We start from the raw sequence: 27,820 nt of genomic DNA on the forward strand, positions 1-27,820 counted from the left end.
TAACCGATACTTGTTTTGGCCAACATAAATAACCGGTGGGTGAACGGTGGTCGGTAGTTAAGCGAATTGTAGTTGAAAAATAAATTTACAAGAAACGATCAAAAACTAAAATAAAATGAGCTCACACACACAATGTTCGATTCAATAAGATACAGCGCGCTGCAGAGTTGCCGATACATTTGTGTACATATGTATGTGGGCGCCAACGAAAGTAACATGTATTACAACAACCAATGTTGCTTGAATATCGTTGCTTAATGGGGGCATAAATAGCTTTTGGGCACGGAGGGGCTTATAAGCAGTAAAACATTTAAATTCGTTTCAATTCCGAATTTTTCGGGATCCCGAAATTTTTGTATGGAGTTAAAAATTATATAGCAATTGAGCACGGACAGGTTTATATGCTGGAGTTATTGTTGATATTAGGATAGCCAAATCCCGAAATTTCGAGAACCGAAAATTTTCGGGATTGATTGAAAACTTATATATTTCCTTAAAAGATGTGAAAATGTTGGTTACTAAGCTTAAAAGATCTCAAAAATTTTCGGTCTGTCGTTACCGTTATTATTAAAAATTACAAAATCCCGATTTTTCAGTGTACCGAAATTTTAAATAAAATAAATAATAATGATAATTGAGAACGGAAAAGCTTACATGCAACCAAATACGTGATTTTAAATATGTATCGAATTTTTCGGGATTCTGAAATTATTGTTTGAAGTTAAAAAGCATGCGTTTTGTTCATTACTTTTTGGAGGTCCAAACAAATTTTGAGATTAATTGACTGGGGACGATTTCTAAATGAAAACACTTGTTCTTTAGTTTTTGATTTACCAATTTGATTTTGTTCCAATTTTTGGCGTTATAACCAACATCGTTCACCTCTAATATTAAAAATATATACATATGTATTCTTGTTTCTTGGGACCCCGAAATTTCGTGATTTAATAATTTTTAATAATAACGACAATGACAGACCCTCATACAGATATTCATCTTCTTCTCTTTCTTCTTAATTGGCATATGGATGCTCATGTCTTATAAATAATTATAGTTTCCCCACAAGTCCCGAAATTTTTTTTTATCTTTTAAGCTTAGTAATCAACATTTTCACATCTTTTAAGAAACTATATACATATGTAAGTTTTCGACCAGTCCCGAATATTTTCGGGATCCCGAAATTTTGGGGTTTAGCAATTTTTAATGTTAACAACAATCTATGTATAGCGCATACTGTCAAAAATTTAAGCATCTTGTTTGTTTTTGTAACTACATGCACCAAAAGTAAAGCAGTGATTTTCCTTTCGTTAATTTATAATCGCTACCAACCAGCAGATTGTGTATTATTTTCAAAACAAATAAACATGTACACATATGTACATATGTACATGTACATGTATTTATGTCATGCTTACACATGCTGGTACTCGTATTATATTTTCGCGACTTTGCACTTTTTGGCGCACGCCAATACCGTGAAGCTTTCACTCTTTATGAACTTTCGCAAGCGTCGCGACTTAAGCTGGGCGCTAAGGTATGTATATACATACATGCCATGTTAATGATTTTACTGCCGATGTTATTGGCTGTATGTTGGTTAAAAGGTTGCCTGCACAGCTGTTGACTTGATCGCCTGATGGCTTGGCAAATACTTGTCGCACATGTTGTCGGCTGTCCACTCGAAAAAGCCCAGCACTTCAATCATTACTTTGTGCTGCAATCGCCTCGTATCAGTATTCAGCGAGTTACATTAATAATCATAATAAATGTGCGCAGCTAGTCGCGGTCGCGAGGTGATTACTATGAAAAATGTGCCTGCAACACGGTGGTTCATTGATCAGCCAGACCAGCAGAGCCGACCAAACAGCCAGACAGTTGGCTAGCCTTCGAAACACACCCCATCGTGTTTTGTGCGTAACTATTTTCATTTCGTTTATTTGCGCTGAATGCTGCCCGCATCTGCAGCCTCTTTTGTTGCGGCCGTCACGGTTGTTAGTTGCCAATGCGTATGCGCATGCGTGGAGCTCATTACGAATGGGCAAATCAATGTGCCGGTAACAACAGCGAGATGACAAATGCCACATTGTCTTGCAAACGAACAAGGGAAATGTGCGCTTCATACAAAACTCCATCCTCATTTGCGTTGAATTGGTGCTTAATTCGCTTTTGTTCGTTCAATCGAGTTGTGTTGTTGCAATCATTCAACCGATGTCGAATGCTAATTACATAAGCGGTAGGCTATCGGCGCAAAAATTTAGCACAAATTGAGTTATTGAAGCATTTTCGAATTGAAAAATGCAATATTGAATAATCGCCGGCGTATGAATAATCAACTCTTACGTCAACGTGTGTTGGAGTTCGGTCTTAATATTTTCCCAAAATTGCATTACACTACTTTAATTCATGAGTTGAGCTTACATTACAAAAGTTGCGTACAAGTGACTAAGCGTGAATTACCCGCTCGAGCGGATGACTAAAAATCAACACTTCGATAAACTTTAGAGTAAGAAAAAATAGGCTAAATAGAGTTCACAAGTTACTTATTCGAGAACAGCTGAGTAATCGCAAGTGTTTACCCATTTGATTAACGTTTAAATTTTCTAATAAAATTAGGTACGCCAATGAACCACGCATAAACCAGTTTTGGTCTTTTGTGATACTAGATGGCATTCAATTTCTAGGTCCAAGAGGAGTAGTTATCCTACCTGCGCTTGAAGCAAACTTTAACAGACTCTGCGGCCTTACTATCGATATCTCTACCAGTGTATCAAACCGTGGAGACCTTACATGCTTACAGCGTAGTCTTGCCAATGCGGGACAAGTGTACAGGAGACGCTCCATTGTTTCCCTGGTGCCCCACTCTAGACATTTCCTGCATTCTTCTAGATCTCTCAGCCTTATTCTGCTGGCATGTGTCGCCACCAGACAGTGACCAGTTAGTATTCCCAATCATATTCTTACAGTCTCTTGTAACAAGTGCCAATCAGAATTTTTTGATTTTCTTTATCATGCTTCTATCGAGATCGTCGTAGAGGCAATGCATGGGTTTCCCACTGTTGATCACGTTTTCGGATATTAGCTGTACACCATTCTTTGCAATACCGTCTAGAAGTGAAGTTACTTACTTCTGACAACACTTTCTATTGCTGCGTGCTTCCCAAGCCACTTCTGGCCGATATGCGATATAAGGTTACTCGCTTGATTGCCGCTTGGCTGTCTACATAGATGTTGACTCTGGAATTGCCTTCAGGCTTTCCGTTCACTCAAATATACTACAGTGGTCTGGCAACTTAAAAGGTTGCCTTATGCCTAGCTCTGGATATTATATTCCCGCACAAACTTCATCGTCCATTGTCAAGTCATCAATACATATAGACTCTATCCAGCTAAGTAATTAACGGTAATGCTCTTTCTTTGACCTTAAGTATATCACATCTGAGCTTAACTGAAGCAAAGTGAAAACATTTAAAGGTTCTCAGCTTCGCCAAACACCACTGCATGCATGCATTACATTCCAAATATGAATTCGCAGCCAGATAAAGAAATAACAGCATAATATAACTGTAATTATGATAATAGTAATTCCGAAAATGCAACTCACACGGTTCGTCATCAATAACAACGCCATAAATAAGAGCAAATTGCCGCCGCCAAGCATTACACCATAACTCATTAAAGCATTCATCAAAACACAAATGTCGTAAATGTTCGCACAAATATTGCGACGATTTGCAAAGTGTTTGTATGGCGGCGGCTCGTTGAACGAACGGCTTTTATTGACAACGACGAAGATCACTTTGCTTTTGCCTTCTTTTGTGTCGACGGAATTTGCATAAATGTGGTAATGTAATGCAAATGTAGTGTAAATTTTTGATGAATCTCTGCGGCGATGCGAAGCGGCGCGTCCGATTGCGGTTAGCGCCAAGTGAGATGCTTCATTCGTTCGTTCGTTCAACAAAAGCGGCGAAACAACAACAAAATATAATAAATAAAAATCTTCAAAACAAACAAAAGTTAAGGTGAAACGTAATTTTACACCGCACAAATGGCGCGGCGGTGGTAATAACCGCAACATTGCATGGTCACGGTTGTAAAGCGACCTTGTAGGGAAAATGTGGATATATGAAATAAAAATTTTAAATTTATAGCTAATGAAAACAAAAAGTGTTGTGTTCATCACAAGTAAAATAGTTTTCAAACAAGAAATTGATTTTGATTGATCAGTTTGTATGACAGCTATATGCTATAGTGTTTCGATCGGAAGAAATATTTCGGAAATTATACCGTTGCCTTGAAAAATAATCCATGCGAAATTTCTTGGAGATATTTCGATAAATAAAAAAGTTTTCCACTCAGGAACTTGAGTTTGGTCGATCAGTTTATATGACAGCTATGTGCTATAGTCTTTCGATCCGAAAAATATTTTCGAAAACTGTAGTCGCATTTCACTATTATATCGACTATCAATAAATCTAAGATTTTAGATGTGACATTCGACAGCCTGTGTCCCTTCACTAGTCACACGACCGCGATTATTGCCAAAGTACAGAGCCGCAACAAAATTCTCAAGCCGCCAGCCGCCAGCATATGGGGAAAAGTCAAAGAAACGTTGTTGGCAACATACAAGGTAATCGGTCGGTTCTTATCTACGCCGCACCAGTTTGGTCACCTGTATGCAGTGAAGCGCAGACGAGGAAGCTACAGGCATGTCAGAACACTGTACTCCAGACTACAATGGGATACCTCTTGATATCTCCCATCGAACACCTTCACAGTGAGGTCCGAATGCTTTCAGTTAACGATCATAATGAACTCCTCTCCAAGCAGTTTCCGCCGGGGTCCTTTCGCAGAAATCATCCCTGCAGTGACCTGCTTGTAGCGGAACCGTCTACTTAGAGCAACAGGAGGTTCTTGACCACCTCTTTGCATGCCCTGCTAACCCTACGACCCGGTCGAAACACCACGTTTCCTGGGCCTACCGCTGGATGACCTCGATAACAACTTATTGAATCCTAACGGGGACTAGGACCGTTGCAACAACAACAACAACAACAACATATATTTTATAGGGTCTCCGACGTTTCCTTATGGTTGATACAAACTTCTTGGCAAACTTAATGTATCCTGTATTCAGTCATCAAGTTAGTACTAACAAGCTAGCTTTATAAACTTTAAGAGCCCTCTCTTTTATGTTGCTTGTTCGAATTAATCATAAATTTTGTACTTTTTGAGACAGTTTTTTATAAATAGATAGTACTAGCTTCAGATCCACAACATTTTCAAAAACTCAATCAAATTTCCTACAGGGTTTGCATGCATTGGCATTAGGCTGTGACAGTCAATATGGTCCGGCGACTAGCTCGTTCATCCGTCGCAAGCTGAAAGGATTGTTGTAGAGCGACTGCTTACTTTCTGGTCATTGCAACGAGCGTATGCTCGGGCAGGCGATCCATGATATGGCCTGTCGTCGATCAGTTAGACCGCGACACGTGATCGCTTAAAGTTGTGCAAATATAATTTTTTTTACTTACATATCGGCTTTGGCTTTGTTAGCGTATTTGTTTTGAAATATATTTTTTCGCTCTTTTCTTTGCATAATTTCACGCCGTGAACTTTCGGTATGAAATTCGTCAAGCGCTTTGGATGGTGGTAATACTATGTGCATATGTACATACATATGTATGTATGGTATGTACATTGTATTTATGCGAGAAGTTTGGTTTATATTTTCACAGCTCGTCTTTGCGCAGCCACCTTCCACCTTTATTTGTTGTCATTGCATCTTGTAAACTTTTGCAAATATTTACGTTTTACGACATTTTGATGTATTGTATTACCTTAACACCGCTCATAAAATGTGTACTCGTAAGGTAAACAACAACAACAGTCGCTGTGGCTGTATGTAGACAAGTACTAAGAATATGTAAGCGCAAGAAATGCAATAATAAATTCCTTTAATAAAAACACATTCAATTTAAATGCGCGCAGTCGCGCATGCGGCATGCAAAACATATTTTTTATGTGTGAAAATCTTCCCAAACGAGCGGCCAGCACTGCGCATGCTAACAAGCTTTTTACTTTTTACTTTTAATTTTTTACATTTTCTGTTTTTTTTTTTGTTTTTTTTTTTGTTATTGACTTTTGTCGCCTGCAGTAATGGAATTTTTCAGCCGCTTGTAGTCATTTTCGCTTAGCAAGTGTGTAAATCCATACATTTTTCAATATTTATACGCCGTGTTTACTTAAAAATTAACATTTTACTTGTTGCCTAAAATAATATTATTTTTATATTTAAATATATTTTCATTGTGCATAGTCCCGGCGAAGTTCAAGCGCCATCATCATGGCTAAACGTGCGGCCATGAATTATGTTCAAAATCATAAATCACTCAAAATGAATCGCAAAAATTAGCACGGCTATGAAAATGTCAACAAAAATATATTTTTTGTTGTTCTTAAAGTTAATGTGAATTATTGTAGGGCTTTGTGCGGTAAACAATATGCAGTTGTGACACGGATTATTGCAGATTTATGCATTTAAGCTTTGGTAAGCTCATAAAAATACAGACATTTATACAAGTAGATATAAATTAAACTTCTAATTCTAATAAATTCAGTTGTCCGACAGTATTATATAGACCAATTACTCAGTATACTACATGTGAAAAGATTTTACGAGTTGCGCAAAAAATATATTGATATTTGGTAATCGATATATATAGTAACACAAATCGCCCGATACTGCTGCAATTTCATTTAAATTTTTTATTGATGATTCTGGTGGTCAAGCGGCTTCAATTGTTGCGTCAGTTTGATCTTGTAAGGATGTAGGCCAAGATCTTTTCAAAAAATTCGCCACAACGACGTCACAGAAATCGTCACCCAATGCTTGAGAACAACCTGTTAGAGACTGATTTTGGTCTTCCTCAATTTATTGGCTAGCGGCAGCAATATTTTCGACACTACGGGCACTATTTTGAACCAAATTAATATTGCACATTTTTTTTGCTTTCAAAATATGAAATTTGCTTAGTCATAAATATAGGGCTGTGTCATTATGTTTTTGAAATTATTTCGGGCAAGTGACCGCCGCGACTGGCTCGAATAAATTTCGACAACTTTTTGTAGTAATTGAGACCGCATGCCAGCAATAGCGCGTCGAATATTCTCTTCCAAGACTTATCTGCATATACAAGCGACTTTACATAACCTCACAAAAATAGTCTAAACCCCAAGATCTTGGAGGTCACGCCACATATATCTTTCCCCTTTGACTGTAACATTATGATCTACATACTTCATTTCTGAAGAAATATGTATCAATGATTTCCTCTGCCCATGGAGCACGCTAAGCAGTGATTATAACGGCGTCTCAACAATAGCTTGCGGATCATCGTCACTCCAAATGCGAAAATTTTGTTTATTAACATAAGCATACTACCAAAAAATGGATTCTTTCGAATTTTTTTTTGATTCTGTGCTGCACGGCAGCAATAGCGTCTACCGTGCGCACTGTACGGCGTCTCTTCTTCTCTGCTTTACTGTCGTAGACACAGCTTACACGATTATAGTCGAGTTAACAACAGCGCGCCAGTGTTTTCTTGTTTTCGCAATTTGGTGCCAATTCGAGATACCAATTGCAGCCAGGTCCTTCCCCACCTGATCTCTTCCTCTGCTTCCCCCAATGGATATTGCGTCCAATGTTTTCAGAGCTGGAGTGTCTAGCCAACGTAGCCGCTGTTTCTTAATTCGCTGAATTATGTCAATGTCGTCGTATAACTCGCATAGCTCATCGTTCCATCGAATGCGATAATTGCCGTTGCCAAAGCGCAAAAAACCATAAATTTTCCGCAGAACATTCAAGAGATATTCTGCATTGGAGTTCGAGGCTGACGTTGTTGTTGGTGTCGATGCTGGTTCCAAAATAGACGAAATTTTTTATTTACGACTTCGAAGTTATGACTGTCAACAGTGACGTGGAAGCCCAGTCGCGAGGGCGACGACTGTTTATTTAATAACAGGAGGTATTTCGTCTTGCCCTCGTTCACTACTAGACTCATTTGCTTCATCCAGTATGAGTATAAGCATTAGCCACTTCAGTCAACGTGGTGCGAAACCGATTCATGGTTGAACGAAAATTATATCGCTCGAGTCGAATCATTATTTTGGCAATAAATTTACACGATTTGCAAACGTTGTTCCCGAGTAAGTTTTTTTATTATGGAATGACGAATCAAACTGAATATAAATCACGTTCTTCTTCTTCTTTATTGTCGTAGACAACGTTTACGTGGTTATAAATCAAATTACAGCTGTCAAAGAGAACAGCTCCGAATAAAGTGTTGCCTCATTGAAAACCACACATGCACAATAAACAAGGGTTATTAAATTTTCACCTAGCATTTCTGCATTTTTTCGTATCTATATATTTTAATTGCAGACTCGTTATTATTTTTTCTTAAGAATGTAAGAAACTTTATCCTTAGATTAGATTGATAAATGAGGAATGTACCGCGACCTTAGTTCTATTGTGCGCTAAACTTTATTTTTACTCCTAAGTATTTAAGTTTTTGAGTAGCTGCACTTCTACTAATTTCTCTTTTATTTCCACTTCTTTTATTACAAAGCCTATACTTATCTCCCTCGAGCTTCCTCTATCTTCAAAATCTTTAGGGCAATTTATATAATTCTTTGTACTAACTTTCTTTATATTGCTATCTTTTAAAAATTTAGCTCTCTAACTCTACCAATACCGTTATTTATATATACAAACATTTATATATATGCTCATTATCTCCATCTTCTCTATTTTCTCCTTCTCTCTAACTATTTTTTCCTATATCTATTAATTCTTATTTAAATAACTGTTTTCTTTCGTCTTTATCTCATCTTTTGACATTATCTATGACTTAACTATATCATGATCTATCTTTTTACCTTGAACTACTATAATAATTAAGCTAAATTATCTAACTTTTATTTGCGTCTTTAATTTTTATTTGACTTTTCTTTTGTTTTCGACCATTTCTTACTAGTTTATAAAAGTTTACACCTTTCCCTAATCTCTCTTCATAAACGTATTTCTAGATCTAAAATCTCAACCTACTTAATCTTATCTCTGCAGTAACTTTATCTGTGCCTTAACATTGACTGCAACCTTAACTTTATCTCAAAATGTATGCTTCAACTCAAACTCTCCATCTGTTCATAGCCTTAACTTTTATCAACTTTATCTCTCTATTATAAAATATCGCATATTTTACTGGAAAAAATCATTCAATTTACACTTTTAATTGATTGTATTTGCACCTACTGCTCAACAAATTGCCGTTAGCAATCAGAGTTATTAAAATGCAGTCTGTCAGCAGCGTTGGTAGGCGTCGAAAAGCGCCACATTCTGTTCTGCATCGATACATTTTTAACGCCCACAGCTGCCTACGACTATTAGACACCACAACCGTTTGCGATTTCTGCGGAACACTTGCTATTCCGGAAACTTACAAGCAAACGAACAGGCAGACATAACTCGTTAAGCGCTTGACGGAATGCGACGACAAACAGCTGTTGTGTAGAGTCATTGACAAATATAAAATTAAATGTTGTTGACAATTTAGTCTATCCAAAAAAAAAATAATAAAAAATATATTTGACGAGCTATAATCTTGTTAGTTGCTTTGTTTAGTAATAACCACTAAGGAAATGTATATGAAGAACAATAACTGAGTCGAGTATATTTCCCAGACAGTTTTGGGCCGAAAATATAGAAAACGAATAATCTTTAGAGAGTCTAAATGGCAAAATAGTGTATTCGAAGAACAATTTTAAACAAAAAAGTTGCTTATAAGAATAATACTTTGAATTGCTTTTAGAAAATGATGCTAAAAGTCCAAGTTTCTTGAGGCCGCGAACCAAAAGACTTAGTTAAAATCACCTCCACTTCAAAAGCAAGACCACCTTAGTCATAAATTTTTTTGAAAACTGTTTATGCTATACATATTGTATATCATAACCAAAATGACTTTTGTACAACAATATCAAGAACGGTGCTTTACTTTGTGCTTTGTTGTTAATTTCTTCCACTCTTTAATTACTTTTTGCTTTAGTTTTCGTTTTGGTGTTGATTTCATTCGCCTTTTGCGCGGCCGTCTGTTGTGGGCGTATAAATACGTGTATTTAAACATTTAATTTAATAAATAAAGAAATTACATAGAATTCGGTTGATTTGTTGTATTTTTTATGCGCGAATTTCGGGCAAAAGCAATAAATTTCAGAGTAGGAAACAATGTTTGAAATTTAAGAAAATATATTTGTTTGTTTTGAAAAATTATGTGCGTGAGTTAAGCGCTATTTTTAAATGAAAGTGAAATTGAGTAGCGTTTTCGATGTAGAATACAATTTATTTATATTTATATGTATGTATGGTTTTGTTTTGGCGTGTTTAGGCTGTGTACATAGTGTTGTGAGAAACACTGCGGTGGTGCAACAGAGATGAACTTTAAACATAAACAGTCATTATACTTTGTAGAGATACCATTTTGCTCGACCACTTTTGCCATTTTTCCGCTAGAGACATTATTCCATTAGTGTAAAACTTTTCTGGTTGAAGCCAACTTTACTCCAACTTTACTCTTAAGGAAGTTCTGCATTGACCGAAACAAATGGTAGTCCGTTGGTGCAAGATGTTGTCCTGATGGCAGATGAAGCCCTTTCTCTTGATCAGTTCTGGCCGTTTTGTTCGATTACTTGCTTCAATCTCATCAGTTATTGACGGTAAAGTGTAGAATCAATCGTTCGACCAGGCTGGAGCAGCTTATAGTGGATGATTCCTTTCTAATCCCACCAAACACTCAGGCGCCAATCCTGGCTTTGAGCTTCACCACGCTTGGAGCAAGATATTTCTCGCAAATTATTGTCGTATTTGATGCACTTTTCGTCTCCTGTTACCTTTCGCTTCAGAAATGGTTCGATTTCATTTCGTTTCAGCAAAGAATCTCAGATGTTAATTCGGTCCATTAAATTTCTCACGGACAATTCATGTGGTACCCAAACATCGAGCTTCTTTTTGTAGCCAGCCTTTTTTAAATGGTTCAAAACCGTTTGATGATGAATATGAAGTTCCAAAGCGATGTCATGGCTGCTTATGAGACGGTCCTGGTCAATCTTTTCCATAATTTCATCGACTTTTTCAACGATAGGTCGATCAGAGCGAGGTGCATCTTTCACATCGAAATTTCCAGAACGTAAGCGAGCGAACTATTGTTGTGCTACACGAACTCATCAGCATCGTCTTCGTAAACATAACAAATTTCATTGGTGGTTTTGCGTGGCATTCTTCCCCTTTTTACACAAAACTTTCAAAATATAGGGAATTTTTTCATTATTTTTACACGAACATTTTTTTTCAACTTAACCGAATTAATTTTTTTTTGTTAAATGAAACTTAAAACCTCACCTTTCCAACATTATATGGTAGGACACAATGTGATTGATAGCACTGGAGATATACGGCTGCAACGACATCTATTGACAAAATACGAAAATACTTTTTCGACTACCCAATATAATTAGTAACACTACCAAGAATAACATTTTTCTTAAATATACTTTGTTTTTGGAATAAAAATTTATAATTTCAATCCTTATTTTAAGAACTTGCTTGACGTTTGGCCAAATATTAACGGCAAAAGGTTCAAGAATTAAACCTACTTTTGATCCCAAATTTTGTTGAGGAGGTCCAAAGGTCACAACTAAAACGAAATTACTTTTGCTTTCGTTGTGAATTTAGCGCTTCTACCCTGAAAACAATTGTAAGTTACGAAATTTCTGTTAATTCATGAAATTTTTGTTCACAGTGACAATCACCAACAGCCAGTCCACGCGTAAGATTTATGTAACCGAAACCGATCCATATCGACTTCTTGAAATTTTTTCTACCGATAAAGCAACAAAAAAATCACCGTTTGACTTTTGAAACAAATGTGGATTAAAACAGGTTATATGTTGATTCATGAGCTTCGAAAGGTTTAGTAACTTTATAACACCTTTTTGTAATAGGTTTGGATTTATGGTACCCATACATACATATGTATATGAGACTAAGACATTATTTTTTTCAAAACAAAGCTTCAAGTTGCTTCCAATTTCATATATTTTAGAAAATTTATATAAAAGCAATGTTTCCTGACCTTGAACCATGGAATAAAGTTGGCTTAAAGAGCGGTCTGTGAAAATTACTTGTCACAGTAAGGTCTTTCATTGATGGAATAAGGTCTCTAGCGGAAGATTGGCAAAAAGTGGTCGACCAAAACTTATTTATTTAATAGTATAAATATAAAAAAAAATTAGTGGAAGTTGGATTAGAAATACGAAAAGACTTTTTCGACTACCCGATAGATAAAATTGAGTAAATGTATAATACTCTTCCTCTGTCTCTACTGGCTGGAATTTGAAATACGTGTGTACGTTTTAAAATTCTTGAATTTTATCACTCATCACTTTTCATAGTGCCGCTTCCCCGTTTAAGCAAGTTTCGCACTTTCTGGGCTAAAAAACAAAATATTTGCTTTCTCATTGGATTTTTATATTCCGCGTATACTACCTTTCGTCAGCGGTAAACATACATACAAGCATACTAAGTGAACTACTAAAGCAAATTACTTAATTTCTCAAACTTAATGTACAGAAGTAGCTATGTATACATACATATATATATATAATACAAATATAGGAATGTAGTTATGAAGAAAAATTGCGAGAATTGCGCACACGCTGAGGAATTTGCTTGATGTTGACAAAGTTTATTTCCATATAAATATTAGATCATAATATCTACTTGTGTGTACCTCATTTAAATGACTTCTATGAAAGTGTAACAGCTTAGCTAATGCCTAGAAGGGCAAATGATAAAATAGCTTGCTCCACAAACCCAGTGTCTGAGCGCAGTTAGATCAGTAAATAAACAAATAAAAATAAAAAAAGGATTTGAGTTCGTACAAAATGAACGATGAAAATAAGTAAAATAAATGGAAATATTTGAACTTTGCTTTAACTAAGAAAGGCCGCGAGACAGTGATTTCATAACGCTTGAAAGCGGCAAATTGACATACAGCTGCAAGGTAAGCGCAATTATGTGCGAAAGTCATACCAAAAATTGCGGTGTCTTAAAAACCAACATTTATGGAATTGTTGCGAAAAGCGAATTTAACGTTGAGATTGCCAACTAATTAGTGACACCTTGTAGCTTCTTATCATTAATCATGTTGAGGGTGCACTTAGCAGCTGTTGTTGTTTTGCTTTAATGAAATTCGAAACTAAAAAATAGGTATATTGAAAAATGGAAAAATTAAAAGAGATTAAAAAAAATATTAAAAATAAAAAAATACAAAAGCAAAAAATAAAAATATTTATCGTTTAAATTTATATTTTTTGTTTTTTTATTTATATTATATTTTCTTATTATAATAAAATGAAAAAATTAAAAATAAGGAAAAAAAATTTTGAAAAATAATAATTGGAAAAGACAAAAAATAAAAATCATAAAAATACAAAAACCAAACAACTTAAAAACATTAAAATTTAAGAAAAAAAAAATATAAAAAAATTAAAAAAAAATCAATATTACAAAAACAAATAAATTAGTAACAACACACTTCCCAACTATTGCGCCCAGCGAAAGCTGGCTTAATTAATTTTACATTATAGACGCTCGCAGTTGTAATAGCCAGATAATACTGTTACAAATCACCTAATAACAATAAATAAATAAAAACAACAACAACTGCATATAACATATTTGTGTGCACAAAAAAGGTGATTAATTACTTCAATCAGTCTCGAGGCGAAGCGCGATAAATTATTACTTTTTAGACAAACATACAAACATATATTAAGTATTAGGGTGATTAAAAAAAAACCCGAAACTAATTTTTTCACTTTATACTCTGCTCTCCATATTATTAGAAATTAATATTATTATATTTCACTTTCTTCTGAAACATATATAGTATGTGTATTAGGGTGGTTAAAAAAAACGTTTTTTTTTCATTTTATACTCTACCATCCATATTTTTAGGAATTTATATTACTATATTTTAGTTTCTTCTTAAACATACATATATAGCATGTGTATTAGGGTGGTTAAAAAAAGGAAAATTTTTTTACACTTTATATTCTGCTCTCCATATTATTAGGAATTAATATTATTATATATCAGTTTCTTAATATTATTTTCAATTTCCTATTTTTTTCTTATTCTTAAAAATAAAAAATTATGAATAATTTTTTTGACCCACCCTAATATGAATATTTTAAATTTTTTTTCATTTTATCTTTCACAATTTCTTTACAAAATTCAATCAAATAGTTGCACATAAACGTTACATTTGCGAAATGTTGAGAAAATAAAGGAACTACACGCCACAAGAGATAAATGAAATTTATCAAACAAAAACACACCAACAAGCGCAATCAAACAAAAACTTAACAATATAAGTTTGCAAACGAAACAAATAAACAAAAACATGAAACGAAATCAAAACAATTCAAGTGATAGCGAAATTATGAATTTAACAAACGAAAAGCTAGTAAACAAAAACAACAAAACAAAAGCTTAACAGCAATTATGTGACTGAAAACGTAGAAAAACAGCAATATGTAACACAAACGGCAGCAACAACAAGGGGAAACAACACCAAATAGCTTGGCTAAGTTAAAGATTAGAAAACAGAAACGCAGTTGAAAATTAAATTGCTTGTAATGAAGCGTGTTCACTTGAAAAATTGAAAATTTGACAGATATTTAAGGTTGAAATTGGTGGCAGCGAATATTGGAGAAATGGAAGGGTAGAAGATTGTGCGTAAAAAACTTGTATTTTATATATGCATAAAAAAGACTAAATTATTATTAAAAAATTAATTAAATAAATGAATTCCAAAAAAAAAAATTAATAAAATAATAATTTTGATTAAAAAAATATATTAAGTTTTAATAAAAATAATATAATGATAATAATAATAAAAATATATAAAGATTAATTAAAAATACGTTAAAATACTAATAATAATAAACTAAAATTCATAAAAAAAATAAATAAAAAATTCAAATACCAATATAGAATAAAATAAATTTTAATATTAACAAGAATATTAAGTACCATAATTAAAAAAATTATAATAAAAATTAAATTAAAATAAATTAATATCAATAAAAAATTAAAAAAAATATATATAAAAATTAAAACTATAACAACTATCACAAAATAATTTAATAATTAAAATAATAAATTAATATTAAAAGAAATTAAAATTGAAAATAATAAAAAATTAAAAATTAAAAAAAAATAACAAATATCGCAAAATAATTAAAATAATAAATAAATATTAAAAAATTAAAATTAATAATAATTATTACAATTATTATAAAATTTTTTTAAAGAAATTAAAAAAATTACATTAAAACAATAATAATTTAATAATAAAAAACGACAATTAGGAATTATAATAATGAAATAAAAAAAGGTAATTTTATAATATACATATATTAAAAAATTAAAAAATGCTTAAACAATTAATTAAAGTAAATTAAAGTAAAATGTGAAATAGGAAAAATTTAATATTAAAATTAAATACAAAAACAAAAAATATAATAATAATAAAATTAAAACAAAATAAAAAATATAAAAATTAAAAAACCAAAAATTTCGCAAAGTAATTAATTAATATTATTATAACAGAAATTAAAATTAGGAATAATAATAATTTAATAACAAAAACGACAATTAGGAATTATAATAATGAAATAAAAATATGAAAATAATTTAAAAATAAATATTAAAATATTGAAAAAAAGTCTAAAAAAATTAATTAAAAAATTATAAATCACAAACTACTATAACACAAAGAATTAAAATTTCATTTTTTCTTACTAAAATTTATTTATAATAAATACAAATTATTTAAGAAAAATATTAAATAGAACAAATTGTTATAATTATAGAAATTTCAAAATATTTTCGAAATAATTTTCCAAAATTTTCTTTATTTATAACATTTGAGGGTCTCGATACCTGAATTTTTCTTCATTCATAACATTCGAAGGTCTTGACATCTAAATTGGCATATGAAGGAACACTCCGCGGCCTCGAAGTATTCGAGTCAATAGAAAGTGATTCAAATAGCTTGATGCTGGCTACAAAGCATTAGACAGCGCTGGACGCAGGCAGTGTAGAAACTGATCTGCAAAGTTCCATCTTGGAAACCTTGCTTTGAAGTAACACGAAAGGTCTTGGAGCAAGGAAAAATCTATAATAGAAGGTGGAATGTGTTTTAGTGGATACACCACTCAAGTAGCATGACGATTCCTATATGATGCGCAGACATTTGAAACCCTTCTTACAGCTTAAAAAAAGATATCAATTGCAAATGCATTTCTTATGTTTACATTGAAGAGAGAGGGTAGTTGCTCTCAGCTACTTTTTATATGACGAGGCAGCTCATTTTAGCTGTCTATTTAGCATGTGGAGTAGATGATAGCAATCAAATACAAAATTCTTGGCTTAGTCGCCATGATAGACAGATATGGCTCTTTATAATTAAAATAATAATTTTTTTCCTATTTCCGGAACTCAATAAAACATTTACTTCTACAGTGCCTAGCGTACAACAAACTCTTGTTAACTTTCATGGATTGATGATATACCATATATATTTTGGACATCTATTCTATGCTTCTATAAAAATCTCTCACTATGTATATTAGGTCTTAAAACAACCCGATTCGAGCACAAGTGTCGCTCTCTTTTTCAACTCAATAAAATTTAAGCCAACTCAGGGAAATAAAACTCTTTATTTAACAAATTTATGCAAGAACTCCAACCCAATTCACAGCAACAAGTTGCAATTGCCCACACCAAACGCTGCTGCAGCAAGTGGGACGTTTGTGCTGCGCAGCCTAAGCTGTTGACCAAAACTGTTGCCGCAACCAACACCACTGCAAGCGCACAACGCCAACGACAGACAGTCCACACAACTTGGGCATTAGCAACAGCAATTTGCTGCTTTGTTGCAACTTCTGGCGGCTGCGTGCCCAGCAATGGACGTCTGTCTGGTCTGCACGCCTGCATGCCACTTTCGGCCTGTCCGACCACTTCCACTGCCTTTTTTCCACCGCCTGCATGGGTGTGCGTGTGCGCTTATACGTGCATGTGTGTGTGTGTGTAAGTCTACCGGACGCCAAACATTTAACGGCTTGGTCACTTTTCCTGCCGTGACGTTGGCGTCATCATGCAGCGCGCTGTGTCCATGACTGTTTGCTACAAGTAGTGATCGCGCGCCTCATTGCCACAAAGGAAGCGCACCAGCCAGCAATATGTAAGTATGTATAAAGGAAATAGCAACAATAACGATTTTGAAACGAAATTAAAAGCGGCCACAACCACAACTCAAATGGGTACAAAAAAAGCTAACCACATTTCGAGTCACCATCAAGCAGCAACCAGAGCAACAACAGCAATTGCAACATGATCAATAACGCCAATAATGCACAACAACAAAACAAGATCAATTTATAGCCAAGCGCAGAGCACACGAAATGAAACCGCACACACAAAACCCGCATAGCTACTGACAACGTTCAGCGACACAAACACACACACACCCATATACATTCCAAGTTGTGTGTGAGCCCTGCTTGTAACGCCGTTTGCTGCGGCTCAGACGCGCTTCAACTTGTTGTGTGACTCTCGTATTGTTGTTGTTGACTCTCGTATGGTTGTTGTTGATTCTCGTATTGTTGCTTTTGTTGCTGCTGATATGTCTCAACGTCACTGCGCCCCAACTGTGGCGTCGTAGTCGCTTGGACGCTACGCTCGACGCGCGTCTCAGCTCATTGCGCGTCCACACATCGCGGCGTGCAGTTCGCCTTTTCGCGCTTCAACTGTCTTTCTTCCGTACTTCTTTACTGGTATTCCACTTCACTCCAGTTCGGTTAAGTTGCGTTCGCAATTCAGTTCAGATTTTTTGTTTGCCAGCTCTTGATGTTTGTCGTCGCAGCGCGTAAGTCCGCGTAATTCAAGTGTCAACATCATTTAAAAATTTACCACGATTCTTCGTCGGGCGATTTTTGCAACCAAAAAAAAGACGCTTTAATGCGCGAAATTGTTTAAATTTGGTTTATTTAATGCTGTGCGTTTTTTGAGATTGTGAAAAAATTGCAAATTACCGTTTTGCGAGTTGTGTAAGAGTAATTTTGTTCGCCAACTTGACTGTTGACTGATAAATTTTATTGTGTGTGAGTGCTGCCCGGTGATAACATTTTCGGTGTTTTATAACCAAAACAAAAAAATAATAATAAGAAACTGAAATATTTATTGTATTTGCACTTTCATTTAAAACGTCGAGATTTATTTTGTGTTTAACCAATACACATACATACATTTTGCAAGTGATATAAGGAGGAACCGCAGAAAAAGGCAAAATTGTAAAAAAATGTCCCTTATTTTATGATATTGAAAAAATAATAATAATATGTACATTCATAAAAAAGTAAAGATAAAAAACCCTTTCTCTGAAGCAAAGTGTTTAAAAATGATTAATATAATTTTTTTTAATAAATAAGTCATGATTTGAGCAAAAAATTACATATCACAGTACATGCGAAATTTTAAATATCTAAATAAATAAACTAGAATAACAAAAAAATTATTTTATGTTTTAAAAAAGATATTTTGTATAAAAAATTATTAAATTTTTTTTTTTTTAATTTTTAAAAATTTAAAAAAAAATTATTAAAATTTTTCTTTTTGAATATTTAAATTTTTTTTATATATTTATTATACAAAATATTTTTTTTTGATATAAAATAAATTTTTTGTTTATTAAATATAAAAAATATTTGGGTAAAAAAACAAACCCAAAATGAAATATGTAATATATATAAAAAAATTTTGGTTTGTTATAAAAAGAAAAAATATCTGCAGGAAATTAATTTAGAAACGGACTATATATTTATTAAATTTGAAGTAGTTTCTTTTTTAAACTAAATTGGTGAAGCATATTAAATTAATATTAATATTATTAAAAAATAATATTAAAAAATAATTATATTTGAAATATTAAATTTAATACCAAAAATAATAATATATTTTTTAAAAATGGTTCAAATATTCGAATTTTGAAATATTACATATTTTATGTATGTATATGTTTTTGTGGAAAAGAAATATTTTTATAATAAACGTTTCTATGAAAAATTATTTCTGGTTTTACAACATTTAGCAGAAAAAGTAGATAAAAAGCAATATCTGAAAATAAAAAAAGAAAATATCAAAACATAAATAAAAAAAATATAAAATAAAAATATATAATTTTACTTAATAAAAATATCTGAAATTAAAAAAAAACAAAATAAATGTCAGAAAAAAATAAAAAAATAAAAATATATTGTTTAACTAAGAATAATAATAAAATAATTTTTAAAACCAAACAGTATTTGAAATAAAAAAATTTAATATTACTTAATAAAAATAAAAAATATTGGTGGTCGAAAAAGTCTTTTCGTATTTCTAATCAAATTTCAACTTTTTTTTATATTTATAATGAACTTTAATGAACCAAATATGTACCATTTTGGTAGACCACTTTTTGCCATTTTTCCGCTAGAGACATTATTCCATCAGTGTAGAACTTTTCTGGTTTCTCGGCGAAAAACTGCGACAAGTAATTTTCACAAGCTTCTCTTGAAGCCAACTTTACTCCATTAAGGCAGTTCTGCATTGGCCGAAACAAATAATAGTCCGATGGTGCAAGGTCAGGGCTATAAGGTGGATGCATCCAAACTTCCCAGCCAAGCTCTCCCAGTTTTTGCCAAGTCATCAAAGATGTGTGTGGTCTAGCGTTGTCCTGATGGAAGACGAAGCCGTTTCTGTTGATCAGTTCTGGCCGTTTCTTTCTTCGATTTCTTGCTTCAATCTCATCAATTGTTGACAGTAAAATGTAGAATAAATCGTTCGACCATGCTGGAGCATCTCATAGTGGATGTTTGCTTTCCAATCCCACCAAACACTCAGCATAACCTTTCGAGGCGTCAATCCTGGCTTTGCGACCATTTGTTGAGCTTCACCACGCTTGGACTATTATCTTTTTGGCACATTATTGTCGTATTTAATCCACTTTTCGTCTTATCTTACCATTCGCTTCAGAAATGGTTAGATTTCATTTCATTTCAGCAAAGAATCGCAGATGTAAATTCGGTCAGACAATTCATGTAGTGCCCATCGAACTTCCTTTGGCAGCCGGCTTTTTTAAATGGTTCAAAACCGGTTCATGATGATTGTTAAATTCCTTAGCGATGTCATGACTGCTTATGTGACGGTCCTGGTCAACCTTTTCCATAATTTCATCGACTTTTTCAACGATAGGTCGACCAGAGCGAGGTGCATCTTTCACATCGAAATTTCCAGAACGATAGTGAGCGAACCATTGTTGTGCTACACGAACTGATCAGCATCATCTTCGTAAACTTAACAAGTTTCATTGGTGGCTTGCGTAGCATTCTTCCCTTTTTTATACAAAAATTTCAAAATTTAGCGAATTTCTTCATTATTTTCACTAAATTCACGAATAGAAATGATAATGATTCGATAAAAGATAACGGATAAACATAAATTAAAAATGTATATATATGTATAAGTAATTAATTAGTTCTGTTTATTATTTCGGTTTTTGAGAAAGTTGAAGAGTTAATCAGGAAAAGATATTACATTTTTTCCCAAAGAAAAATAATTTCGAATTTTCTAATTTCGAAAATTTTCGAAGTTTTTTTTTGCTACATTTACCCAAAAACTATTAGATTGTTGAACACTTTCTCAAAAAAAGTATTAGTTTTCTATCAAAATAAAAAAAAAAGTTTTCGAAAAAATTGTATTCGCTATATTTACTAAAAAAGTATTACATTTCTTGCAAAAACTAAAAAGAAATATTGTTTTTGGGCTAAGATTTTGAAATTATTGGCTAAATTTTTTATTATTATTAAAAAATCGATTATCAAATTAGCAACACATAATCACTATGCTAAAAAATATAGTGAAAAGAAAACTTGTAAAACTTTTTTTGTTTATTTTCTTTAAAAAGAGCACAAATTCCTTCTAAATTTTTATTTTCTCTTGGCTTTCATGCCCATTAATCACGAAAAATGCGGTTAGCTGCGTGAGAACGCAAATGTTCCACATAAACTATTTAAATAAATGCATGCATGAGTTTATTAAAGGTGCGCGCACATATACTTGTGTGTGTGTGGGTGCATGCAATAAATTTTCTACTTGAAAAATGAAAAAAAAACACTTTCTGCAGTTTCCCGCAGATACGAAGTTTGTAGTTGATGTTGTTTATGCATAATTGTACTTATATCTATGCGTGTATGTATGTATGTGGAAGTTCTCAGCGCCGCACTGCACTTTTTCATACAAATTAATTTTATTTATTGCGTGTTGTTGTTGTTGCTTGTCTGTATTTATGCTTGAAAAGACGATAATAGAGGTGAGGAAGCACAATGGATGACTGAGTGCGCGTCCGTCGAGCAGGCGGGCCAGCGTTACAGGCAGCAGCACAGTGTTGTTGATATGAATGGACGTGATGAATCATTCCGCTTGGCACTAAATGCATAGCTATGTTTATACATATGTTTGTATGTGTAAGCACGCCACACGCACCGACTAAATGTGCCGCCGATTGAGCGGCCCAAATGGCATACATAAATAAATATATATATATGTATATGTATGTATTGCATAAATATACTTAGTTATATACTTGGTTGGTTGTTGTATTTAAGAAGAATGTGGCCTGGCAGACATCAGCGCTTTGTAATAGATCGCACGCTCCGCACTCAATACTCGAGTATTTGGCCTCCTGGCGGCTGGCAACCGCATTCACCTTGTGCCAGAAACGCCGCCACCTACCTACTCACCTACACATACACAAACACACACATGCATAGCATGCCTAACAACAACAACAATGTTTGCTCTGACTGCCCTATTAGCCCAAAGGCAAGCAACCACTAAGTAAATGCCAGCCAAGTTCAGCCCGACAGACACTCAAGACATTCATGCCTTGCCACAAGGCATTGAAAGCGAGTAGCAGAAGAAAAAAAATGAAAAATGTGCGACCGATCACACTAAAAGGTTCCATCTCACGCTCAAAAATGTTTATCGCATTTTCTACTTCATTAGAACTTTTCATGATCGCATTGAATTGAGTTCGTATTTTTTTTCTACATTTTGTTCTTGGTTTGGTAAGCGATCAGGGCACTATGACGTGATGTGATCATGAATAATTTGTACGCTTTTGTGATAAAAAAGAAAACATAAAAAATACCCACACACTTTACTTACAAGCAAGTAAACCGCAGTGCGTATAGGTATGTGTGACGATCAGCTGTTGCGCGTATGTCGCCTGGCACTTTGAAATCATACTCCAACCGTATGCTATGAGTCAGCAGTATTTCCTCAAATTTGAACAGCCTCAAATGGCTAGCTGAATTGAATTAGAGTTCAAACACAGTTGCTTGCTTTATTTGGGGTTCAAGAAGATCACATAGCATGATCATTGCCGATCATACTGATCAATTTCGCGCTATTTGTCAGCGCAAAAATGAATGTCCGCAAATTGAAGATTTGACAAAAACGAGGCCAAACAGTATACTGCATTACTATAAAACACACACACACGCACAAATCAATAAAATGTTGATATTCCCTCATTAATGATCATGTCAGGATCCTCTTTGCTCAGGCGAGTGTATTTAATGCTTTAAGCTTATTATTACCTCATGCGCTTATTATACGAGTTGTATGTATGTATTTTGCCGCGTTTGAGCTCCGTATGAGTGCGAATTTATTACACGCTTTTATGATGCGTTTTACGTTTGCTGCCTAACCATTTGTTAGGCTTTGGTTGCCGTTACACGCATTTGTTATGGTTTTCCGTGAATTTTACATCCGTTTGTAAGCAGCAACAGTGCGATATCCTGCTGGTAATTTGATTCAGCTGTAAGTATTATTAATTGACAGCTGTCAATTTTATGTACCATAAAGATCACTTCGTGTAATGAAGATCATTTGGCTTGCTGATCTTGCCGACAATGGTTTCATAAATTTTTGGTATGATATTTAATAAATTATCGCAAAGTACCGTTAGTTTATCTGAAAAGCAGCAATTTCAGCAAGAAAGGTTGTGTCAGGAGTATATAGTTAATCGTATAGACTTTTTAGGTTAGGTTATGTTAAGTTAGATTAGGTTAGATGGTTGATATAGAGATCGCACATGGACTGCTATTTGGGCTCCTTTGTGAAGCTATAGAAACACTGGCGTTTAATTTCCATTCCCACCGGTTCGGAGTGAGATGGCGATAGCGAGGTTAGGCATTCCTTGAACATCACCGAACTCACTATAAATGAGTTCAAGGCAAATATCGCCACCCTGCCATCTGAGTGCATAGACACTCTCTAAAGGAAGCTGCACTCCGGAGCAGTAAATCTACTGCTCGGCTTGAAAAACACTGCAATAGCCAAGAAGTCTAGAGCTGGAATTGATAGAGAGCTCCTGACAGTAAATCCCTCCACCAGCTTTCGCCCAAAGCTTTGACCCATCCGTAAAGGGGTTCACTGCCCCTCTCCTTCAACGACTTCTTCCCTCACACAACCCCTCGCCGATATATGGGCTGAGAATGAGCCGCCAGAGTTCGGTTTGGCGAGTCCGTGATCCAAGTGATTCGATATGAAGTCTTGCTTGGGTTAAAGCAATTGTTATGGGACATCCCGTACAGATAAAATTGTTAACTTAGCGTTCCCTTAAATTCTGAGTTGGTATTCTACTAGTAGCCATGCAGACATTTCTGCCGGAAGGTAAATCAGAGGAAATCTAGTGAACTTTTTACCCTCAGCAAAGTCCTCCTTTCAATGGTTGCAGCAATTCTAACTGGACACTGCACAATGGGTATTCATGCGGAAATTTAATACTATACCGGATACCAGTTGCATTAGCGGCTTGGAAGAAGATGAGATAGAATCGACTCAACACTTTGCAAGATCAAGGCAAACACACCACGGTTCTCATACCTTTAGACATCCAGCTGAAAAAGTGGAATGAGCAATAAAGCACCTAAGGGGATTTGTGATAGGTTCAAGCGCTCTGAATATCTAACCCTGATAGTCGATAGCTGATATCCAATCACGGTAGTTTATCATCTGGCTTTACAATGGACTGTACATAATAGTCTAAGTGTGATCCCTACGTGATGTGAAGGAATCAGCCATCTATTCTAAGCTAAACTAATCTTCCTTGGAATCTAACTGGTTGAACGCATTAGTTTTCTATAAAAAAATGGTTATATTTAAACATTCTAGATACAAAGAGATAGATCATAGCCAAAAGTAAGTGATCTCAAAGCTTGGGGTTACAGGAATGGTATGGTAATGAACGAACTTAATGAATTCTGTCTGAAACGCCGTTTCGGCTTTTAGCACTTTTCTCAGGTAAAATTTCCGATTGGAACCCAGTTTTGACTTTCGACTCATTTTCAGCTAATATTTTAAGCTGAATACAAGTAAATGTAGAAAGCTTAGTTGCCTAAAAAGTATGGGAGACGACTCGAACCATTTTGTGTTAAGCTTCAATTTGAGTTCACTGCATCTACTTACTTTTTGGCTTTTGCGCAGTTTCAAGTTGGGTCTAGAACAAGCAATGCTTTTAATCTCTCGATTATTTGTTATTTTTTATTTAAAACAATTAAAATTAAGTACAAATGTCATTTGAGTAAGAACCAGTGCCAACAAAAAAGGCAAGACAACTGTCCAAATAATTTTTAGCAGTAAACCAATTTGTAGGCGCCTAAAAAATTAAATACAAATTTTGAAATAAACACAATATTAATTTATATGCCAAAAGAAATAATTATACGAAAATACGCTATATTTGTACCGATTAATAGCTCAATAAAAATTTAAATTATAAAAATTTTTAATAAAATATATGTATATGTTTTCATAATTTTGACTTTATAAAGGCAACCAAAAGTCATAAAGTTCTATTTGCAAAAATAAGTATTTTTTTTTTAAATTGTGTCATCAAGCGCTTTTAATGTCTGAATTATCGGTATATATATAAAAATATATACATATATATATACATATATCGTCACGTAAAATGCAAAATAACGTAACTTCACTTTTCATAAGTTTAAAGGCGAAGGGAAAATGATATAACAGAAACCACTCATATTGAAAAAAATTGTGTTTTGGTTATAAAATGGTTATATACTGGTTATAAAATGGATATGTATTGGTTATATATTGGTTATATCTGAAAGCGACAGCTTAAAATTTCATGCAATGATGTAGTGAATGGTAAGCAATAAAAAACTCAATTTTGATTTTTTTGATGATAGCAGTTTTGGTTATAAAATGGCTATGAACCGTAAGGAATAAAAAACTCAATTTCGTTCCTTTTGATGATACGTTGTTTTGCATTTTAGGTAACGATATACATATGTACATATATAACACTTTATATATACATATTAAAGTATGCATTTCTAAAAAAATCATGAACGCTTTGTGCTCAAATGTCGTTGAAATGCGATATTATTGTAACAAAGGAATCCGGCGGCACCCACACTTCAACTTTTTAATTATTGTGTATAACGACGGACGATGCATTTTCTAGAAGCGCTTAGATATGCGCACGTACACTCGGACATATGTAACTGATAATAAAATTTATAGGCATTACCAATAAAGGCAGTGATGAGTGGCGGCACAATTAGGAGGTGATTATAAAGTAATAAAATCAATTGAACCGGAATACAAAGAAAATCATAAAATACTAATTTAAATACGTGATTAAGTCAGCAACGTGTTAATACGCTTGCAAATAATAACAGCAACAACAAGAAATAATAATCATAATCAAAATAAGTGATCTACAGTGAACGCGAAAGCACGCACTGAATACGCAAAACCAACAACAACAGCAATTCATTGTGATTTTCTGAACGCAAGTGAAATTGCGCACAACAACAAGTGCTAAAAACAATAACAACTACGCTTAAGTCTAGTGAATTTTAATTGCAAGAAAACTCAGCATACGCGACGCCCACAAGTGTGAAAATGGCCACGACAATGCAACAGAGTGCCGCGCCGGCGAATGCAGCCACAAATCCGCAACTGAAGCGCATTGTCTACTCGAAATATCGCGAACTTTTGGGCTCCTACAACGACAAGGCGAATGCAATTATCGAAACGCTGCCCGCTTATATGGTGCGCGAGGATCGCGGCTTCCATTGTGAACCCAGCAGCGCGGTGACTGCGACAGTAACCGCGGCAGCGCCAGCAACAGTGGCGTCGAAAACCATTATAAGCATACCAGCGAGATCAACAATAACAACAACAATTACACCGCCAAGTCAGCACATAACAGCAACAATTGCTGGCACAGCAGCGCCAGCCGCACACACGAATGGCACGGCGCCACCGAATTGCGCGGCGGCAGCGCTGCTACGACAAGTGGCCGCGGCGGCGGCCGCAGCAGCAGCGGCACAGGGTGAACGTGTGAGCGAATTGTAAGTGCGCACATTTTACTTGATTGAGATTGGGGGTATGGGTTTGTTGTATGTGTTTAAAGGTTTTATTGTTAAACTCGTGCAATTTATTCGTGGTGAAGATATGTTCATAAAAATTAGCGGAAAATGTAAATGAAATATTATGTTTAATTTTTTTTGATTGATTTCTGTTGCTATTCTGTTTTTTTGTTGATAATTGGTGGGTATGAAAATTTTTTTATTTTTATTTTGTTTTTTATTATTGGTGGGTCCAAAATTTTTTTTACGGAAAAAGTGAAGCAAAAAACAATAACTTTTATAATTTATATAATTACCAGAGAAACAAAAAAAAAAACAAAATAGTTTTTAATTAATTGAAAAGAACAAAAAACAATATTTTCAACTTTTCCTCAAATATAAAAAAAATTTAAATAAAATTATTAGTTGAATTATTATAATAATATGAGTTAATATTTTTTAATTACATTAGTTATTTCTACTATGTGATTTTATTTAAATTATTTTTTTTTTAATTTTTTTACTATTTTAGGCAAAGCTGAAAATTAATTAAATATATTAACCAAAAGTAGGTAACAAATTATTTCTCTTTTTGAGAACAAATTTTTGTTAAATATAAATTATTTTATTTTTAACACTATAAAATTAACTGAAGAAAACATTTTCGAGAAAAAATTGAAAAATATTATTAATATGATAAATTTTAATAAAAATTTTTTTTTTAAACAAAAGTTATCTCAAAATTTCGAATAAATAAATAAGCAACTAATGTAAATATATTACTAAGTGAAGAAAAAGTGTTCGAAATTAAAATGAAAAATGTTTATAAAATTGAAAATATAATATAGGATAGTCGAAAGAGCCTTTTCGTATTTCTAGTCAAACTTCAACTTATTTTTTTTTATACTTGTAATGAACTTTAATGAACCAAATATCAGTATGTATCATTTTGGTGGACCACTCTTTGCCATTTTTCCGCTAGAGACGTTATTCGATCAGTGTAAAACTTTTCTGGTTTCTCGGCGAAAAACTGCGACAAGTAATGTTCACAGACTTCTCTTAAAGCCAACTTTACTCCATTAATGGAGTTCTGCATTGACCTAAACAAATGGTAGTCCGATGGTGCAAGGTCAGGGCTTCTTCCCAGCCAAGCTCTCTCTGTTTTTTCCGAGTCATCAGAGATGTGTGCGGTCTAGCGTTGTCCTGATGG

At 33.9% G+C, this 27,820-nt stretch overlaps 1 protein-coding gene across 9 annotated transcripts in view; it reads left to right on the forward strand.

Moving 5' to 3' along the window:
• Positions 1–27,820, forward strand: part of LOC126753350 (protein piccolo) — an 83,981-nt gene that overhangs the window by 14,322 nt on the left and 41,839 nt on the right. For 5 of the 9 annotated variants that reach the window (XM_050464720.1, XM_050464723.1, XM_050464722.1 and 2 more), the window contains exons 1-2: positions 17,872–18,231; positions 25,778–26,613. The exons of 3 other annotated variants lie outside the window; for them this stretch is intronic. In XM_050464720.1, the coding sequence (XP_050320677.1) occupies positions 26,162–26,613 (452 nt within the window). In that variant the 5' untranslated portion in view covers positions 17,872–18,231; positions 25,778–26,161. Of the gene's footprint in view, positions 1–17,871; positions 18,232–25,777; positions 26,614–27,820 lie in introns of those variants that run through there. One more of the 9 variants, XM_050464724.1, reaches the window with a different exon arrangement.

The sequence above is a fragment of the Bactrocera neohumeralis genome, chromosome 3, assembly GCF_024586455.1.
Source record: "Bactrocera neohumeralis isolate Rockhampton chromosome 3, APGP_CSIRO_Bneo_wtdbg2-racon-allhic-juicebox.fasta_v2, whole genome shotgun sequence".
Classification (NCBI taxonomy): Eukaryota; Metazoa; Arthropoda; class Insecta; order Diptera; family Tephritidae; genus Bactrocera; species Bactrocera neohumeralis.